Here is a 19,177-nt window from a genome sequence, read left to right as displayed (position 1 = left end):
ATCCAGGCCTCCCAACTAGCACTCTGCTGATTCAGAACATTGCAGCAAAGATGAAACAATCTGCCTGTGTACAATTTGTTGTTAAGTCTCTGACTCGTTTTTCCATCTGTGCACTTTGATAGTCTGAAAACACAGCACGACTAACAGCATCAATCAAGCTGTATTTGCAAAATCCTCAAAACCGAGCTTGGTCTGACACCTCACACTGCAATTATTACATACATGGCCTCACCTGAACTCCACCTTACCTCTCCTTCTCAGCAAGGAGAGGTATCCAGCAGCCTTTGACACGGACTCTTTGATGCAAACTGACATGAGCCAGCAGGACCAAAGTGGCAGTAACACCACTGCCCACAACCATGCCCTGCTGCTTATCTAACAGCACGTAGGCAACAATGACAATATACAGGGCAAGTTTTGCCCAGCCCATTGTAGGCAAAAACTAGTTATAGACCATAAATATCAGAATCTGATACATTACTGATAAATTCACACAGAGCCCAAGTCAGCAATGACAAAACAACAAATTGAAAAACTCCCTTTTCCTTCTGGGTTTGAATTTAAGCAGAGTTTAAACCTGCCACAGTTGCAACAAACAAAACCACTCAATTCTGCTGGGCATGCTGGCCCAAAGAGCACCAAATAAAAGTTACAAAAGGGAAAAAATAATTTTCTCCCACTTCCTAATGGTGAAACACTGATACTTTTGCAACAGCCAAGTACACTTCACTTCCTCACATGAAAGGAAGCAACGTGAGCACACATTTCCACCTGAAAGGCACAGGCCAAACTTTGGAAAAATACTTACCAACACAGTCACAAGTTGGCAACTCAGACTGTCCTTTTTTTGTAGGTGTATCTATCAAATTTTTTGTTGGGGTATCAAGAAACTTCATAGGTGATTCAAGGAAACTGCTGAGTGTGTTTTTTGCTGGAGAACACCCTGAGTCGCCTGTGCTCTGTGAGTGGTCAGCACCCAAACTGGTTGACGTCAGAACGGTCACTTCGCCCGCACACTCCATATTCCTGAGAGCTTCAACAGCACCTGGTACCTGGGCCCCGCCACAGGGAACAGGCAGCACCTTTAACTTGGGATCTACTTGTTGTAGGACAGCACCCTGCTGAATATTGGCTTGGTCTTCACTACGCGTTTCGTTAGCTCTCAGGTTAGACTGATTAAAAGTCTGAGGCAAAGGATGCATCTGACTGACATCCGGTGTTTGCTGTACCTGAGAATTGCATTTTTCTGTAAACACGGGTAGGTTTTCACTTGGTTTGTTTGAGAAGGATGCTGTTTTCAACTGTGAAACAGCTAGAGGATTATGGGAGGACAGGTCGCTGTATTCGTTACGTGCCACGACTTCATTGTTCAGCAGGTCAGTGCCTAGTGGTTCACCAGAACCAGTTTTGATGGGCTCGTTCCCCACCTCACAGCTAAACAACTTGTCTTTTTTTTTCTCTTGTGGTACCTCAGGTAGACATCTGTGGAATTTTATCTGTGTTTGTGGGAGAAACAACCTAGGCTTTTCTTGTGATGCTGAAGTATTTTGATTCGGTGCTCTCTGTACTTTGGTTCTTGGAGATTTTTTTTCAGATGGAGCTGTTCTGGAGTCCTGTGGCACGGTTTGACCAAGCTTGTGCAGTTTTGATGATATCCAAATGTCCTGTAACTCGCTATGCTGGCATGACAACAGCTCTGGCTGGTTTTGATTATTTTGTTGATAGCGTTCTTCTTGAGGCTTTTTTTTGTGCCTTGGTTTCCATGGTACAGCACTGCCTTTTTTATTTGTCGGGTGCTTTTGCTTTAACAGTAAGGAACTGTAATTATTCCGAAAAAATAGAGGTTCTTTTTTCTGCAGCATATCTTGGTTACACTTTGGCTGTCTCTCGTGTGATATTAGATTAAACAGTGATGCCTTTATGTCATGCTTCTGCTCTGGATTTGCCTGGTTTGATTCAATCAGGGCCGCAAGTTGAGTCAGTTGTGTGGCTACATCCTCTTCATCCTGGCTGTGAATTCCTCCTTCTTTAATCAAAGAACCACTTTCCAAGTTCAAATCATCGCAGGCTGGCTTGGGCTCTACCTGGCCAAGAGTTTCCAAGTTGTTACTTGTTTGCTGGACTTGTTTGCAACACCGTGCAAGGGTGACTGGATCGTGAGTGTAACTTTTCTTGGTAGTATATCCCGAAAATGATTTTGCATTAGATGTTAGGTCAGATAAAGTTCTGGTATCTCTTGAGGATAACTGTAATTTGTACATCTCACCAGCCAGGTTGGCGGGTTTATCACGCAATTCAGAAGCTGAACTTTGGCCATTATACAACACTGCCTTATTAGGGAGCTGCTTCTGCGACTGAGCACAGTGAGCCAAGAGCTGTTGCTCATTCTGTAAGTAAGTGTCTTGGATTTCTTTTAGTGCAGAAGACGTGAAGGAGGATGAGATATCCCTTTTATAACTATGGAGCAAGTTGGAAGTTGTTTCTTCTGTACATTCAGTACTTTCAGTTTTAGCTGGTGAAGTTGTTTCTAAAGGGGCTTCGGATAACTGTGTTAAAGCTTCAATAGCTACAACCTGCTCTACAGTTAAATTTCTGGTTTTAATCAGGGACAAGAAAGTCGGCTGGAGTGAAGAATCCTCGTGCTGTGTCTCTGCCTTAGGTACTTTATAGCCATCCTTCCCTACATGCACTTCCTCTTCAGGCAGGGGAGGACAACACAAGCTTTCTTGCAGATCTGAAATGGAACACGTCTGCAAAACTGACTTAGAGTCCTCAAAGATGCTGCAAGTGCAGTTTTCCTCTTTCATTAAAAGATTTCCTTGTTTTTCTGGGTGAACACAGCCGATGCCAGTCGTCAGAGTGTTTACTATGTTACTCAGATTAGCACCCTTCATCCATTGCATATGGGAGTTGCTTGTCAAATCTGTCCTTTCCTCTATGGACACTCTTTTCAGTGAAGCAACTGTTTCTGGTGGTGAATAATGTAGAGTTTTTATGCCATTTCTGATGGCCTGTGCAAATGATTTTTTTGGCTCATCTAACTGACTGGGAGAGACTGTTCTTTCACAGCCTTCAGCATTTTTCAAGTGTTCATTGCCTGTCACAGTTCCATGGATATCTCCATTGACATGGACACCAAAAGATGGCTTCTCATTATGTGCCCACTTATCTGCTTCTAAGCCTGTCATTCTCTCTCTCTCCTTAGACTGCACATTTTCAACGGGTACTGTTTGGTTTGTTTTCACCCTGTATTTTTCACCATGACCACATATACTGCATTCCATGAGTTCTGGTCTGCGGCCATTTACTGGTTTGTTTTCTAAATTTGCCTATAAAATAATAATAAAAAAACATTGTGGCAGTTGTTCAAAAACATTTTAAAAATAAGCATAAGATTCACAGCAATTATACCCTACTTTGACAGATATGAAGGATGTCCTAATTAAGCACAGGCACAGAAGTTGGGAAAAATTCTCCAGGAAGTCATAAAAAACCCTGAAGCCTAAAAACTCTATCCATATTTATAACTATTTTCCCCTACTGTTGCAGGGGACAGAGGAAGAAAGCAAGTGCTTGTGGGGGTGGTGGGAGACTAAAGAAATGGACTGAAGAGATAAAGGACATTAGCATTTAGAATTAGACCTAAGGATTCAGTTTTTAATCAGTCTGCATAAGCAGGAAGGAATGAAATCTAAAGGCTTGTAACACAAAGTTTAGTAGTAATTTGATACAGTTATACTGATTTGACTAGACCAATTATCTGAAGCAATACTTGGTTGGACACTCTACAAGAATGAAGCCTGGTCTTCAGGCTTAGTTACACATCCTTAAAAAATGACAAAACCTAAACTGAAATGGATAGTAAACCAATTAACAGTGGCTCACCTGAAAGTTACCCTCTAAAGACTGTTTTTGGTAACTTCTGGGTTTCTGAACACTCATTGTAAGCTATCCTCATTAGTATTTTACTGGTGTCTAAATGCTAGTATTTGTTTCAATATATTAATCTGCACTGATATTATACAATTCTTGTAGTTGAAGCAATGTAAAAATCTAGATAGTCATAATACCGTATCCTGGAAAGAATATGTATATGAGTCAGTATTATGGCTGTGGAGTTATGCAATTTAGATTAAAAAAGGCAGGGAGTCAGGCAAAAACAGCAATAAAGGACAAAACCAACTTTTATCACAATAAAATTTTATTTCTATGTATATTAAATTTTCTTTGAAAAAAATTGTCATGATAGATAGTTCTGATACTTGTACATCACAGTTCCCAGAAAATAGCACCCAGTTTAATATAAAACTTTCAGTTAAATCAGACATGGTTTTGTGGTCATAGCAACTGAAGTGCATGGACTTCTCTGAGAAAATAGCTCAGAACAGCAAGTGGAAAATAGACTTATGATTAATCACAACCATCACGATGGGATTGCCAGAAACCCCCAGGCAAAACAAGGTGTAGGGATCCATCTGCATTCCAGTGTTCACCTCACAACTGATTCCCAATTGGTTAAAAAACCCCCAAACAATCAGGAATCCATAGCAAGCCCTAGATATTTTCTTAAGTTCTCATGGAAATGCTATGTAAAAACATGTCCAGCACCCATGCAGCTAAGTCAAACCTATGGAAATTACATTAAGACAGATACCTCATATAATGCTTTTTCTTCATACACAGATGCCAGCTAATGGTCTGTGAGGCTGAATTCCTCTAGGTCCTAGTGATTTTTAATCAATAATACACAGACCCAGGGGATCAATGAGCTATTTTCTAAGGGATCCACAAAAGCAGCTAAGCAACTCTATTGTTAGCAGGGTAAATTGGGTACACAGGCCTCTGCAACCACACCAGAAAATATTTTGAAGGTCCACCATGGAAAATGAAAACCCTACCATTCTTTACCCGTGCAAAAGCTGAATTTCAATTAATTTAACTTCAGAAAGAACTAGGATATGAAATGTCTCTTTCTTCAGCAAAAGTTTATCTAAAATATCTGTCCAAAAGGAGGCCTAACCATGTAAAAATTGTTAGTAAAAAGTATTTAATTAGAAAATTTTGAGGGTGAGGAGAAGGAAGCAAGTAGATTAAAATAATTGCCTAGCATTTATATGTTTACAACATGACTACACACTTTTGTATTCCTTTCATTCTCAAAGGGACCCACTCCATTAAAAAAGGAATCTTAAGTCTAGTAAATTGAGAGCAATGAGAGGTAAGGGGAAGGAGAAGGGTTTGGTTCATCCATGATCAGTGGAAAGGAGATGATCCGACACAGAGTTCAGTGACAGCACTCAAAGTGCAAAAATGTCATCACAGTTCTCTCTTAACTGTGTTGTTTCCCAGTAAAAAACTTTCACCTGACCAAAAAGCCCTGCTACACTCAAAAATACTCAGGATATTCCCTAGCCTGCAAGTAGTGCACAGTCACAGTGCTGCATCCCTGTAAGACCCCAGTGCAGTGCTGTTCTCCCCCCCGCCCATGATCCCAACAGTAAAATGGGATTACTTTTAAAATAAAATTATTCCTCATACATCATAATTTCCACTAACACTTCTGGAAGCTGCCCACATGCAATGAGGAAGAAGAAACAAAAACCAGATGAATCGCATCATTGGCCTGATTTGTTCATATTTTGTTTTTCCACACAGAATATTATAAAACTGGATATTTAAAATCAAACTCTCTTCCTTTTGAACACTATGTTGCCTTTTGTCTTCTGTTTCTGAACTACAACAAAACCTTTTTCCTTCCTCTCCTACCAGACCTTCCAGTAGCCTTCTCTGTTCAATACACAGTTATTGTTTCCCAGCATAAAAAGAAATGCAGATATACTAGCAGGGGCAGAGCCCATTTGATTCTCCTCAATTTAAGTCTGGCAGATCAAAAGTAATAGCTCAGCAGAAACTTTTTGCAGCTGAACAACTCAGGAGTAATCTTTATTCAAGTCCTGAATCTGGACTCAAAATAATGTAGTGAAAACTAAAGGCAAGGACACCACAATTCCAAGCAACAGTCTTAAAATTCAAGCACGTAAGTCTGATCCCATCGATTTCTACATCTTTTACACAAGTATAATGAAAAGCTGAAGAATAAACCAGATCAATAAAAGTAATTTCCTATCTTCCTCATTAAGGAGAGCACTACTCTATCTGGAGACATGAACCACTAACAGATCATGTTCAGGTTTAGACTCTGCAGCCATTAGTGCTGTTAGGACAGGAGCCATGGAGTACAGTCTGCTGCAGCCACTGCTGTATTACTTACACTTCAACCAGACATTATCTCTTATATACACACCACACACGAAAAATTCACTCCATGAGCTAATGCTTCCAGCACACATGAAGAGCTAGTTACAACAAATCATTTCGCCAGTCTGAAAGTGGTCAGACTTAATATTAACTTGTAACAAAAGATGCCTGTGAGGTAACACAAAGAATTCACCAATTCACAATAAAATACAATGCTAAAGCTACCCTAAAGACATTTACACATCTTCTGTACAACAGAGCAGACCACAGGTTTTACATCTCCAGCTTCAATAGGTGATAACAATGAATATTGTACTAACGGACACAAGAAACAATTACTCCCATAAAACAGAAATAACAGATGATGCCCAGATCAACTACTGATAAAATTTGCTCTGTGAGCAAGTGGTGGAAAGTTGCATGATAACCAATGCCAAGTGCCCCGAGCTAGCCCATCCTGTGAGATTCTGCCCAAGTTCCCACAAGAACACTGCACCCAACAAATCAAAAAATACTTGCACTTCCTGGCTTGTAGCTTGTGCCAATAACCAGGATGACCCAAAAGGCAGTTCTTCCAAGGTCACAACACTCTCAACATAAAAGGACGAGTGAATGAGAAGCGCTTGCACTTTGCATCTCTTTCCCACTGCAGTGCTATGGGTAAGTTTGGATCCTGCAGCCACATACCCAGCCCCACATGCCCTTCCACATTGGCACAAAGCTGGCACTCCACAGAGCTCAAACAGCGCAACAGAAGCTTTCTTTCAGAAAAACTGTTTGGTGAAAAAACCCAAACAAACATACTTCTCTAACATGTGAACAGGGTGTTTTATTCATGGTCCAACTGTTGGTTGTCACTGCTTCAATAAGAGATAAGAAAGCACCAGCCAGCTGAGCAGCAGCTATTTACTCCTATGCAATTGGTTTCTTCTCTCTAGCATCTGGTTCCCCCAAGACACAAAGAAATGCAGTGGAACCCAGGACCTAAGCTGTACAGGACCAACATACAGGAATAAGGAGATAAGGACAGGTCAGGGGATAGGAAGACAGAAGAGCACAGGTGTAGAGAAACAGTTGCTCATGCCGAGTTCTGTGTAAAGAGCTGTGTACTGGTTAGAACAAACAGAAGGCAGGATGCTGTGGGAAGTAGAGGCTACCTTGTAAGTACAGCCAAATTTTTGCATCCCAAGATGAATGCAGATACAATAACACATTTAAGAACAAACTCCTATTTAAGCCCACACTACTTCACCTTTGACTACTGTAACACAGACTACAGCAATAAGCTGTAAGTTGCTGCCTGAGGCTGCAGACTGAGCAGGGTTTCCCAGCAGGCTACCAGCAGAGAGAGAACAGCTGAGCAGGGGCCAAGCTGCAAGCTGGGGCACATTCCCATGAACCTCACCAGAGGCATAAAGCAATTAACACCACACTTGTGTGACAACTATGGATGTGAAACAGACTCTTACTACACCACACGTCTATGGTGGTGAAGGTAAGGTACGTTTTCTATAGGTACATATTCTCTATACAAAGAAACAGCTTGGGGTATTCATTAATGTAACACAGCCTGCATATACAAAAGATGCTTTGTTCCACAAGATAACATTCACAGATGGCACTGAGGAACAGGATAGGTAGCAATTCTGCATTTTAGAAGCTACTGCAATCAAAGCAAACAGCCTCTACTCTTCACAAAATGATGTGAACAACTTTTAGCGGAGAGACTGGTTTATACACAAACTCAGAAGAGGTTCTTGGGACACACAGCAGAGACTGCTCAGGATGTCCGGGCTTTCCGAGGGATCCCCTTCACTCCCAACTCTGCCTCCCTGAGTACCAAATCCACCCAAAGCTACCAACTTGAGTATCACAGCAGGTATCATTTCACACTGGATCTTACAACAGCTGGAAAGCATTCTCTAGTTGATGGTGTGGGTTTTTTTAATAACCATAGCCACAACAGCAAAGAACACTTTCCAAGCTACAGCTTAGCTCTCTCCTCAGTTTCATCTCCATTCTATCTACATTTTTACCCTTTTGGGTATGTTCTTTAAACACCAGACATCTTTCCTAGCAGAAATGTTGCTTGTCTTTCCACAAAGCATTAATACATTATGGCCTTAAAGTTCTTCTGTCTTTGTTCTCTTCTACACCATTACCACAGTCCTCCTGCCCACCTTGTATAACAACTTCAGTGAGACCCCTTACAAAGATGACCAGTATTAAACCCTACAAGATGCACTTACTAACAAAATCAAAACCAAGATATTAATTCTAGCTCTAAAGGCTTGGAAGGGTGATCCCCAGAAAAGTCTTGTTTATTGGAGAACTACTTGGAAATAGGTTCTCTCAGCCACAAACTGGAGTTATTGTTTCCATCAGCCCTGAGCTGTAGGTTATGAAAGAAACAAACAGATGCAAGAAAAAAATAGTGTGAAGGACACCCCATTCTCCTACACAAACACTTGAGAAGTGGAAAGAAAACAAAAGAAAAAACCCAAACATTACAGCACTTTTTCTGCCACAGAAGAAAACAAACAAGCATATTGCTTGGTGGGTTTTGTTTTGATTTCTGGCTTTGGCTTTTTTTTTACTGGTGTTTTGAATTACTCATTTATCTTCAACACCAAAACTGAGCACTCGGAGACACTGGCAGCTCCAGAAAATATAGCACTTAATTAAGCCACCAAAGAAAAATAATACAATGAGCAGCAATACATATTCCCTAATACAGCCTTCCCCTAATGTGTTTTAACTCAAATGTAGAGATGAAAGAAATTCAGTCTTTGAATTTATCTATCCTAGCTAATGTCTCTTGTGGTCTAGTCGTTTATGAAACCATCACCACAGTGTTAAGGAAGTATTGCCTGGCACTTAACTGCAAGTGGAGAATCATCAGTGTTAGCAACAGGGTCTTCAGGGAACAGATCACAGCTATAACATTTTTAGCAATTATCTAAAATAACAGTGAAATTAATACTGATAGAAAAATAATAAATAAGAGATCATACATGATGCTTCCTAAATTAACTGGCAAGCCAGCTACAGTTAAAGGTGAAGCTATGTATCTAGCAGCAAAGACATGGGACTACATTTACAAAATGCAGGTTTCTATCTTAGCAATGCCTTTCAGGAGGACATAAACATGGTCAATAATTTACTGTGCACTAACCATAGAAACTCCTATTGCAACTTCATGGCTGAAAGGGTTGGTGAGATTCTTGGGTGCATAAATAAGAACATAATTAGGAAAAGAAGGGTCACTTTCTACCCTGTACTTGGCACTTTTGCACCTGCTAGTGGAATAAAGCGTCCAGTTCTGGCATATGCAATTGAAGCAAGACATTGATATGCTGGAGAGGGTTTGGAGAACCATGAGTGTGACAAAGGATTGAAACATCTTGAAGCAAAAGCCTCGAGTTCACTCTTTACACACTCTCTGCAATTTACCAAAGAAAAAGAAAACTGAAAAGCCACAAACTGTGGCTAAGTCTATGTGGAAAATAAAGCTGATAACAGAAGGCTCCTTGTTCTAGCAAACAAAAGTATAACAAGACTCAATGACTTTAAGCTATGACCAGAGAAGTCTGGCCTTGAACAACAGTGCACATTTTTGCAGGAGGACAGAGAAAGAGTTAAGAGTCTTTTAAGCATCTTATTAGGTGTTTTGATGCACTTCCCACACAGGGAAATGATCAAATTCAAGTTCTTTGAGCCATTTTTAAAACATGATGCTTAATCCAAATAAATTAAGAGTCTTGCAATACCTCTCAGCACAAGAGCAAGCGATCACAGTGATCTTGCCTAGATTTACCATGTGTGAACCAAACTAACAGAAGTTGACATTTTTCCTTTAGTTACAGCTCAGTGAAGAGCTGAACTGCTAAGGTAACAACATAACCTTCCAGTTGCTACAATCTAACCAGAAAGATATTAGCTGCTTAATTTAGGATTCAGTTTAAGTACCTAACCATCTGTTGTACAGCCAATTATAGGATTACAATTTGCTACATTGGGGCAGCTGCTCTCCGACCATACCTAAGGACATAAAATGCTGAACTTCCCTCACACACATACCCTATTTTCCCCTCACTCTAAAAGATTAGCACAGGTCCCAAGTACACATTGTAACAAGCCGCACACAAGTATCTCCACGTTTAAACATCTACATTATGAGTCTTTTTCAGACTGGGTTTAAAGCTGATGAAGGGCCTCCAGACTAAAAGGAATAACCAGTACTCTTTAGCAATAAGAAAAGTCAGTGACAGTTACATCAGAGAAACAGCTAAAGGTAATTCAGCTAAAAGAGAGAAAACAGGCATGCTGATCCATCATGCTACAAGGCTGCAGCACTATTCAGGATTCCACATCTGTGTTTTCCTTATTCGCGTGAGGAAAAAAGCCTTCAAAAAATGGCAAATGATGTTTCTCTTCTGTCTCTATCAGAACTAGCACACCTATGGTTTTAAATAAAACCTGAAATGGAATTTACAATGTATGAAGCTTCCACTTTCTCTTCACAGGAGTACCAACCTTCCCCTCACATAGGGGAACAGCAGCAATGTTATCTGGAGCAGCCCTGTTATAGGGGTCTTTGGGTGCCAGAATTTAAACATTGCTCATCTACCACAAACCTAAATGCTTTACACTTTTAAAAACACAGAATTTATTCTTCCTATTCACAAATTCAGAAAAATCTTAATTTTGGGAAGATTAAACACAGAGCCAAATTTTACTACAGAGCATCAATTAAGTAGTAATAGATTACAGACAACACCAACAACATGCTGACCAAGAAAGAAGTTCACAGTCATGTGTCGAGACACATACCAGCCAATTTTCAGTCAGCCTTGAAAAACCCCAATATTTTAAGAGGCTTAATAGTAAAGCTGTTAGGACAACAAGGACAACCAAAGATGTTCTATATACTAGCTTGACCTAAGATACTGAAAAGTGATTGTTAGTTCCTTATATGCAATCCTTTTTTCTTTTTTCTTAAAGTTTCATGTATTTCACATTTAAAAAGAAAACACCTTTAGAAGAATGAATGCATCGATTCTTCTTACCTACCAAACAAAATCCTATAATGAGGAATTTATTTCAGTCAGAATTAAATCTGTTGGTGTTTACATAGGCAAGGTTCCTACTAATGTCAACGAGAAAGCTTTCTGCAGTAATATCTGCTAAATGAACTTTCTCCTAGTCAGTAACATCAGGTATAAAAAAATCTAAGTATAACACTGCAGAAAAAAAAATTATAGAAATAAAAATCTGCTGCTACTCAAGTTTGGGGCTTCTCACTGGTTTTTTCCAACATCAGGTACTAAAAGCAATAAACAAACTTGCTTAGCTATATGGTATTGATTTTAAACAAGCATTTTCTAGACATTACTATCTATAAATGTATGGCCAAACACCCAACTGTCAAGAGATTTCTGAAATTTGCAAAGCCATCTCCATTATTTCCATGCCTACGTTACACACAGCAAGTACAAGTATCCAATAAAAATTGTAATTCAGTAGGGAATACAAATAACATCAACAAAACATCATACCTGAAATAGGAAACCAGCATTTGCTTTGTAATGCTGTAACTTAATTAAGAACACCTAAGCAAGGTATCAATATATGCAGCTGACCTTCACCTGCACATGTACTTTTTCCTTCCTTCCCACAAACTATGTTACATTTGCTGATTATTTTCCATCTTTTTTGATCACAGGCACATTTTCTACATTTTTAAGAAGCTCCAGCTCTAAATCTACTGAAGTGGAAGACTCAGCTCTGCACTAACACACACAGTCAAGACCTACAAGTAAGTAGTGATTCAAAATGTGCAAAACCCCTCCAAAACCACTGTAATTGCTAGCTTCAGCCTGGCCTTACTCAACACTTCCCTGTGCCTCTGTCTCCACCATTTCCTGAGAAAAGGAGCAGTGCTATCCTCACAACTGCTCTGCTACAGCAACAAGCTAATACAGAAAGCCCTTCCCCTCCCTGTCCTCCTCTGAAAGGACAGTGTCCCTTTCTTCTTCCCCTGACATCCTGGGGAGTTGGGTTGTGGGGGCAGAGAACAGCACAGCAGTGCTGCTGGGCAAGCAGGGTGAGGGGCCTGAAAAAGAGTAGCCCTGACATGAGGGAGCTCTTCAGGAAAAGGGGGAGCAAGGGAAGGAGAGCAACTCTGCACCACAGGAAAAGGTCCACAAGGGACAGGCTTCAACTCCCTCAGAAACCGTCTGGAAAAATTAATGATTAGAAAATTACTAGAGTAAGATTAATAATTTACAGACCACAGCCAAAGGCTGCCTTTGTTAAGACTCCACTCAAAAAATACCTACATCCATGAGTAGTCCTAGCAGTACTGTACACACAAACCACGCGAGCACTTCCTATGTCCACAAGTGCATTCATGTGGAAGTGCTGGAAAGGCTGCACGTGGAGGTGTGCTACTAAATTACAACCATACTCGTGCCTGCGCACAACAAGTGGGCTGCATGAGTCCATCAAGGGCAAAATAATTCAGCCCGTTTAGACAAGACTCGCATACGGCTCGAAAAACTGGAAATTAGAAGAACATTTCCTTCCAAAAAAAAACCTGGTTTAAACTAAGTTATAAACAAAGTAATTAATTTCTATATTTTCAAAGTAAGTTATCTAATTTGTGTGTAGGCCACTCGCATACCAAGAGTAAGCTCTCCCTACAAAACAAAAGGGACCAAAGACAGGTAAGAAATAGGCAGACGTTCAACCAGTACTTAAGGCAACTTTAATTGGTAATATTTAAATTGGTATTTACTGAAGGCACCTTCCAAGGTGATTATGTCCCTTTAAAAAAACACAAAGAATAAGCTAAGGATTTTCTGGACAACATCCTTTCCAACTTGTATTACACCCTTCTTTCTTCCTCCTCTGTAAAATTCCACTGCAGTGCAATTCCATCCATTGACTTGCTCATATCTTACTTTGAAGGAGAAAAAGGTAATAAAATTTAATTTATTCCAGCTAAATATTCTGGCAGATACTTCGCACTAGAAGCATACACCACAATTTAGAATAAATGTTTAAAATAAGCTCAACTCATGCTCACTCAAAATAATACCAAGAACATTAGCAGTTACTTTCCTTAAGTAACATATATGAGCTTGAGAAAAATGTGTATTTTTTTTGTGCAGCAAAACTAAAACTGCATCATAAAAAGGTAGCAGCAGCATGTCTGCCAGACCAATTTTATATCTGGAATGTGTGTTTGATAATCAAGTCTCTGTATGTGTGGAAGAGAAAAATGAAGAGAGTGCTCAAGCAGATATTCGTAGCTTTGGTGGAAATGCAACTTTTACTGGTTCCTAAACATGATGTTTATAAACACACCAGAAGTTCTGGATACTGAGTCATCTCTGGCTTTTGATTTGGCTTGAACTGAATGGATTCTGGAGCATCCAATTGCCATTAGAGTGTTTATGCATAAACATGCAAACAATCAGTCAGAGAACAAAGAATGGCCATGCAGTTGTAACACTCACTTAGCACTGCATGTATTATTCTGCATCTCTCACATAATCTCTTCCCTTTTTGTTGTTTTAATATCTCCATCAAACAGCAAATATCTACAGCCATCCACATGACAGCCACAGAACCCAGCAGAAAGACCACAGACTGTATCTCATCAACTCTATGTTGATCTGTGGGAGCTTTCCTTACTGGTGCCACCACTGTCTATACTCAACAACTGTACATTTCCCTGACAATATGATACCATGTTCAACTGTCCCATTCTTCTGAGCTCCATGTTAATAAGCCTGCATGTGACTGCAGACACATCCCCACTGTTAAGGAGAGGTGCATGGCACTGCCCCAGTGAGAACACTGCTAAGTGGCTAAAAGGAACATCATAGTAAGTGAAACTGGGTGTATAATATGCCTTTTGGGATAAAGAAATTAATTTGAGTCCCTTCTATATAGACTTTCCATTACCAGGAATAAAATTTAAAAACTGTCTCTTTAACTGGGAAAAATATACCATTTAAATGATAAGAAAAACTATTAGTATATTCCTTCCTTAGTGTCCATTCCTATGAACTCTTTCTTCAACAAGCATTTGCTTGCTAGACAAGTGATGAATATTTCAGATGTCCTTTCAAAATAAACACAGAGAACCTAATACAGTATTTATGGCACAGAAGAATTTCCTTAATGACTCCTCCTACAATAACCAGAAAGGAGCACTGAAACACAAGTGTGGAAAGTGACAAATAGTAAATGAAAGCTACAGTATGTTAGTAGGTATCACTTTTAGTCTTAATTTTTTTATCTGTCCCAGCCTGTTTTCTAGAGGCAAGCATTGTTTATTTTCACCCTGTACAGAAGAATTTGTAAATATGCTGGTCCTACGAAGCAGAATTAGAAAGGGAATTAGTCTGCCAAGTAAAGAAATGTGCATCTATTAAGCTTTGGAATATCTGAGAAATACTAACTCCATGTATTCTTGAAAGACAGTACTAGAAATCCTCCTCTAAGAAAGTTTACAACACCATTTGAAGCAAAACACAAAGAAAAAAATTATTAAAATGTTGAAAGTGCCACTAGTCATATGCCGTCAGTCACTACCAATCATTAACAGGCTGAAGTTACAATTCAATAGACAGGACAGTACCACCTTACACAGCAGTCCCACCAACAGCAGAAGCCAGGTTAGAGTCTTTTACTAAATCTTCTAAGTCTAAAAATGCTCTTGTAAAGAAGTCTGCCAATTATGCAGCTTTTTTGGAGCTTACTGCAGCTGACAGAAGATCACCAACCTCCCTCCTCCCCTTCAAATAACAAAGCAAAACCCCACCAACCCCAACCTTGACATTTCATGAGATGCCTTCAGGGGCATCCATGCTTACTTGGTGCATGCAAGTGCATAAATTAAGAAATACACTTCAGCACCACAAAACAAAGACAAGTACTAGAAAACACAAAAGAACAATACCTAAAACTAAAGAGGAAAACACTGCAGAATCAAATCAGCAAAGGAAAAGTTAAAGCAGAAATAAACACAAGTCCAACGACTAACACATGAAAACAGACAAGCCTTTCCAGTTTGGAGCCAAGGAAAAAAAAAAACACAACACTTCAGAAGGCTTTTTGGAATGACAGCATCATATTACATAGCAACCTGCCCTGCCATCAAATCAAAACCAGTAGTGAAACGCACTCAAGTAGAAGAATCTGAAGACCTGCACTGAAACCCTACTGTAGGTGGACACCTCGTACGATATACCTGCCTGTCACCCAAGATGATGATTTCCACACTCTGACAAGTGTCACACCAATCACACGTTGCAAAGCTGAAGGACTCATTTGCAAACAGTCCATATTTCTCACGCTACTATCAGCTGAACCACACAAAACACTGAATGAACAAACGCTGAAGTTTTAACTCCACCCAGGTGCTACGAGAGCAGCAGTAACCGAGCAACTAAACGCATATCCCTGACATAAGGAAAAACGCTAATTTTTGATGGATTAATTTATTTAATTAAAGAAAAAAAGCACTTGCTAGTGTTGTACAATTTCTGTTAGCATACAGGAAGGTTTGCAGAGTTTGCACAAGTGCTTCCACATGAGAAGACAGACACCCTTGAGGCTGGACATACTCGCAAGTCAAATAAGGTCATTTGCTTCTTGCCTAATCTTAACCTTGCTTTGTCTTACAAAATTGTAACTCCTTTAAGCAAGTTTCTGTAATACGTAACAGTGAAGACAAAACTACTGAGAGACTGGAATGTTTTCAAGTAAAATTACACTACAGCTATTCCACTTTTATCAAATCCTTTACACCCGAGAACTTCTGAAATTTTAATGTACTGAAGCAATACTAAACTATCTGATGTTACATTTAGCTGGTACAAGAACACAGTCCTACAAATAAGTTCAACAACTTTTTCTTCTCTCTTTTTTCCTCAGCTCCATCTTACATGTACCATTCATCTTACTTGCACCATTCATCCTCCAACATGCTAGGCTGAAACAACAGAATTAATGACTTACTTCTATTCTAAACATTCTAAAGACTAACAGAAAGATGCAGTATCCATGTGCTACCTGTTACTTTTTTTATAAAAAAAACAACACTACCCATGCATGTAGTAAGTCTGTATTTTGTTTTAAAAACTAAAACATTTCCAACAGACACACCCATCTTTTGTTATCGTGAAAGATAGCCATCTTAAAATTCTTGAAGAGATGTGTTACCACGTGAAACTGAAGGCTGTTGTACAAAGTTTACACAATTTTCAGTTTCACTTGAGGTAAAGTTTATAAAGACAAAAGGAAATCAAAGCTACAGGAAGAAGACACAAATTCTCCACTTTTGTTAATTTGTTCTGCATTATAACACTGGCTCCTCACATGAAATTTCAGATGCCACAAGATCTGCATGCTAAAAACCCCACCAGCATCCAACTGTTACCTCTGGGAGTATGAAGCCAAGAACAGAGGAGATTAAAGTGCATCCTCAACGCGACGGAAAACAAACTTTTTGGTCTGCAGACTTGTGCAGAAAGATTCAAATATGTATACAACATGCTGGAGAGAAGGGAGGGGGAAACATGTTCTGTGCTCTCAAAATCAGCTAATCTCCTGAATAGCTGGAAAGCGCCGCTTCCCAGAAATTAACCCTTTGGCTTCCTGATCTTTATGCCAAGAAAACGCCGCTTAAACGGGGAGGGAATAAATATTAAAGCGATCATCAGTTACCTTTAAAACTCTTTGCTTCCTCCTCTGAGGCCTTTTGTTTTCAGTTAGAACCTAAAAAAACATCAAATCGCAGAATAAGTTGCGGTCACAAAGGCGAGACAACCTCCGATTATTTTTGATTTTTTTTTTTTTTATTATTATTATTACCAAACTGCAACATCTCTGCAGTGCCCAGGATGCTGCTCACAGGCGGCACTCGGGCGGGCTGACGAGGCCCCCTCCACCGCCGCCGGAGAGGGGCCGAGGGGAGAGGCCCGGCCCCCCGCAGCCGGCCCCGCAGCTGCCGCCCCGCATTCCTCACCGCGGCGCCCCCCGGGCGGCCATCTTGCTTCCTGCCGCACTGCCGGGGGCGCGCCCGCACCCCGCCGCGGGAGCGCGCGCGGGCCGGCCCCAGCCAATGGGGCGGCGGGAGGCGGGAGGCAGCGGGTGTCCCGTCCGGCCCCCCCGCACCGCCCCCCGCGCCCCAACCCGCGCCGGCCCTGCCCGAACAAAGGGTCTCCCGCGCGGCCGCCCGCAAGAGGCGGCGCCGGACTCGCCGCGCCGGCGGATGCGGAGCCGGCGCGTGCACGGTGCGGGGCTGTGGGCCCCCGCGAGGCGCGGCCGCGTGCGGGGGTCAGGCGAGGACACGGCCCCCGCGCCCCCGCCGCCATGCACGCGCAGAGGTGCGGGCGTGCGCGCCCCCGGGCGCAGGCGTGTGCGCGCGCAGGCGGGCACCGGGCCGCGAGGCGTGGGACGATGCGCTGCGAGCAGGGACCCGGACCCCCGGGGGGGGGGGGGGGGTCTCTGCCCCCCCTCGCACCCCGGCTCTTCCCGGCAAGAGTGGAAATCGCCGCTCAGCGGAGGCAGCTGCACCTCCCTCTGTGCACAGGCAAGGGCCTGCCTTCCCGGGCTGCCCAGAGGCAAGGGAACCGCAGCTCAGCAGCACCAGCCCCCTCCGAACACTCTGCCTGGGGCTGGGCACCCAGCACCCCCCGAGAGCCGAAGGTTCTCACAGACCCTGCCTGCCCTCACCTGCTGCCTGCAGCCCACACGGCCCCGCCGCAGGATCAGGCTCCATCTTCACCTCTTCCTACAGCACCCAACAAAGGATCCACCACTGACACATCACCATATGAACAGGCCACCCTACAAACCTGAAATGCTGTTACTTTCTCAGACCTCCACCTGCCTAAAGCATCCACCTGGAAGACAGAAGGATGGGGGACTCGCAGCCCTACCGCGGGTTTTGATGCCAAGCCCAAACGCAGACACCTGCTAACACTGGACAGCACACCCCTGCTCACCCAAGCATTCACTGAAACAATTCGCAGCTGACGCCTAAACCTGAAAGTTGGCCACAGATTTGTGCTCTACACATGAGCAAAACTATATGGAGCATATCTTCTCAGCAGCTACCGACTGCAATTTAAAACTGTTTTCTTTATTTACTGCTAGATTACAAGACTAATTCTTGTCTGGCTATTGATGCAAATCAGTTAAGCAAAAGCTCAGATGTGGACAATTAACTCACTCCGCAAAAATAAAAACTCCATCAAGCAAAACAAAGCTGCTGCTCATTTTTGTTGCCTGATGCTACCACCCTGTATTTAAGGTCCTCACTTGTTGCACCAGGGTACTGTATTAAACAGGGTTTAGGATCATGTAAAAGAAAAGTATGGATTCATAATGTTCTCCTAAAATACCACAAGCCCGCAAGGGTCTACAAGCATAATCAAAACAAGAGAGCTATGTATACTCAATGATCTGATTCTTATTTGCAGTTTTGGCTACTTTCAGATGCTTCACAGTCCAGAAAAAAGAAAAAATTAAAAATACTGATTTTGTTTGATTAGAAACCTAAGACCCAGTATTCTGTTCTAGTCCCCAACTCATTGCGTGCACTGGACAGCACTTAGGCAACAGTTGCAGGTTTCCTTGTTACTTAGGCAGTTTCCCCCCCTTTTAGGATGGGTCCTCATACACAAGGAAAAAAAAAAAACCTCTTTAAATAAAAATTGCTTTATAAAATCTGTTAGAACTGGCACAGAAAATAAGCAGTGAAGAGGCAACTTTTTTAATGCATTCCCTGCAAATAACTAGACTCCAAACTAATCGGTTACCCTGTAACTTGTGCTGCATTTTAGTCCACACCCAGGATCACATGAGCACAGCAAAGTGTGAGTTGCAATTATTTTAC

At 41.5% G+C, this 19,177-nt stretch overlaps 1 protein-coding gene and 1 long non-coding RNA gene across 3 annotated transcripts in view; one reads left to right on the top strand and one right to left on the bottom strand.

Annotated features, from left to right (window-relative positions):
* The window catches only part of LOC127383537 (uncharacterized), a 71,328-nt gene extending 53,271 nt beyond the window's left edge, over window positions 1–18,057 (top strand). The window contains exons 3-4 of one of the 2 annotated variants that reach the window (XR_007889232.1): window positions 11,984–12,076; window positions 16,210–18,057. This is a non-coding gene — a long non-coding RNA (uncharacterized LOC127383537). Of the gene's footprint in view, window positions 1–11,983; window positions 12,077–13,858 lie in introns of both variants that reach the window. The other variant, XR_007889231.1, reaches the window with a different exon arrangement.
* TET1 (tet methylcytosine dioxygenase 1) overlaps window positions 1–19,177 on the bottom strand; it is a 64,959-nt gene that overhangs the window by 39,037 nt on the left and 6,745 nt on the right. Inside the window, exons 2-3 of the mRNA XM_051616622.1 lie at window positions 17,002–17,052; window positions 809–3,329 (exon numbers count right to left, since the gene is read on the bottom strand). Coding sequence (XP_051472582.1) covers window positions 809–3,329; window positions 17,002–17,052 — 2,572 coding nt within the window. The remainder of the gene's footprint in view (window positions 1–808; window positions 3,330–17,001; window positions 17,053–19,177) is intronic.

Source organism: Apus apus, chromosome 4 (genome assembly GCF_020740795.1).
Source record: "Apus apus isolate bApuApu2 chromosome 4, bApuApu2.pri.cur, whole genome shotgun sequence".
Classification (NCBI taxonomy): domain Eukaryota; kingdom Metazoa; phylum Chordata; class Aves; order Apodiformes; family Apodidae; genus Apus; species Apus apus.
Note: the sequence above shows the minus strand (reverse complement) of the source record. Positions and strands in the feature narration are given on the sequence as shown.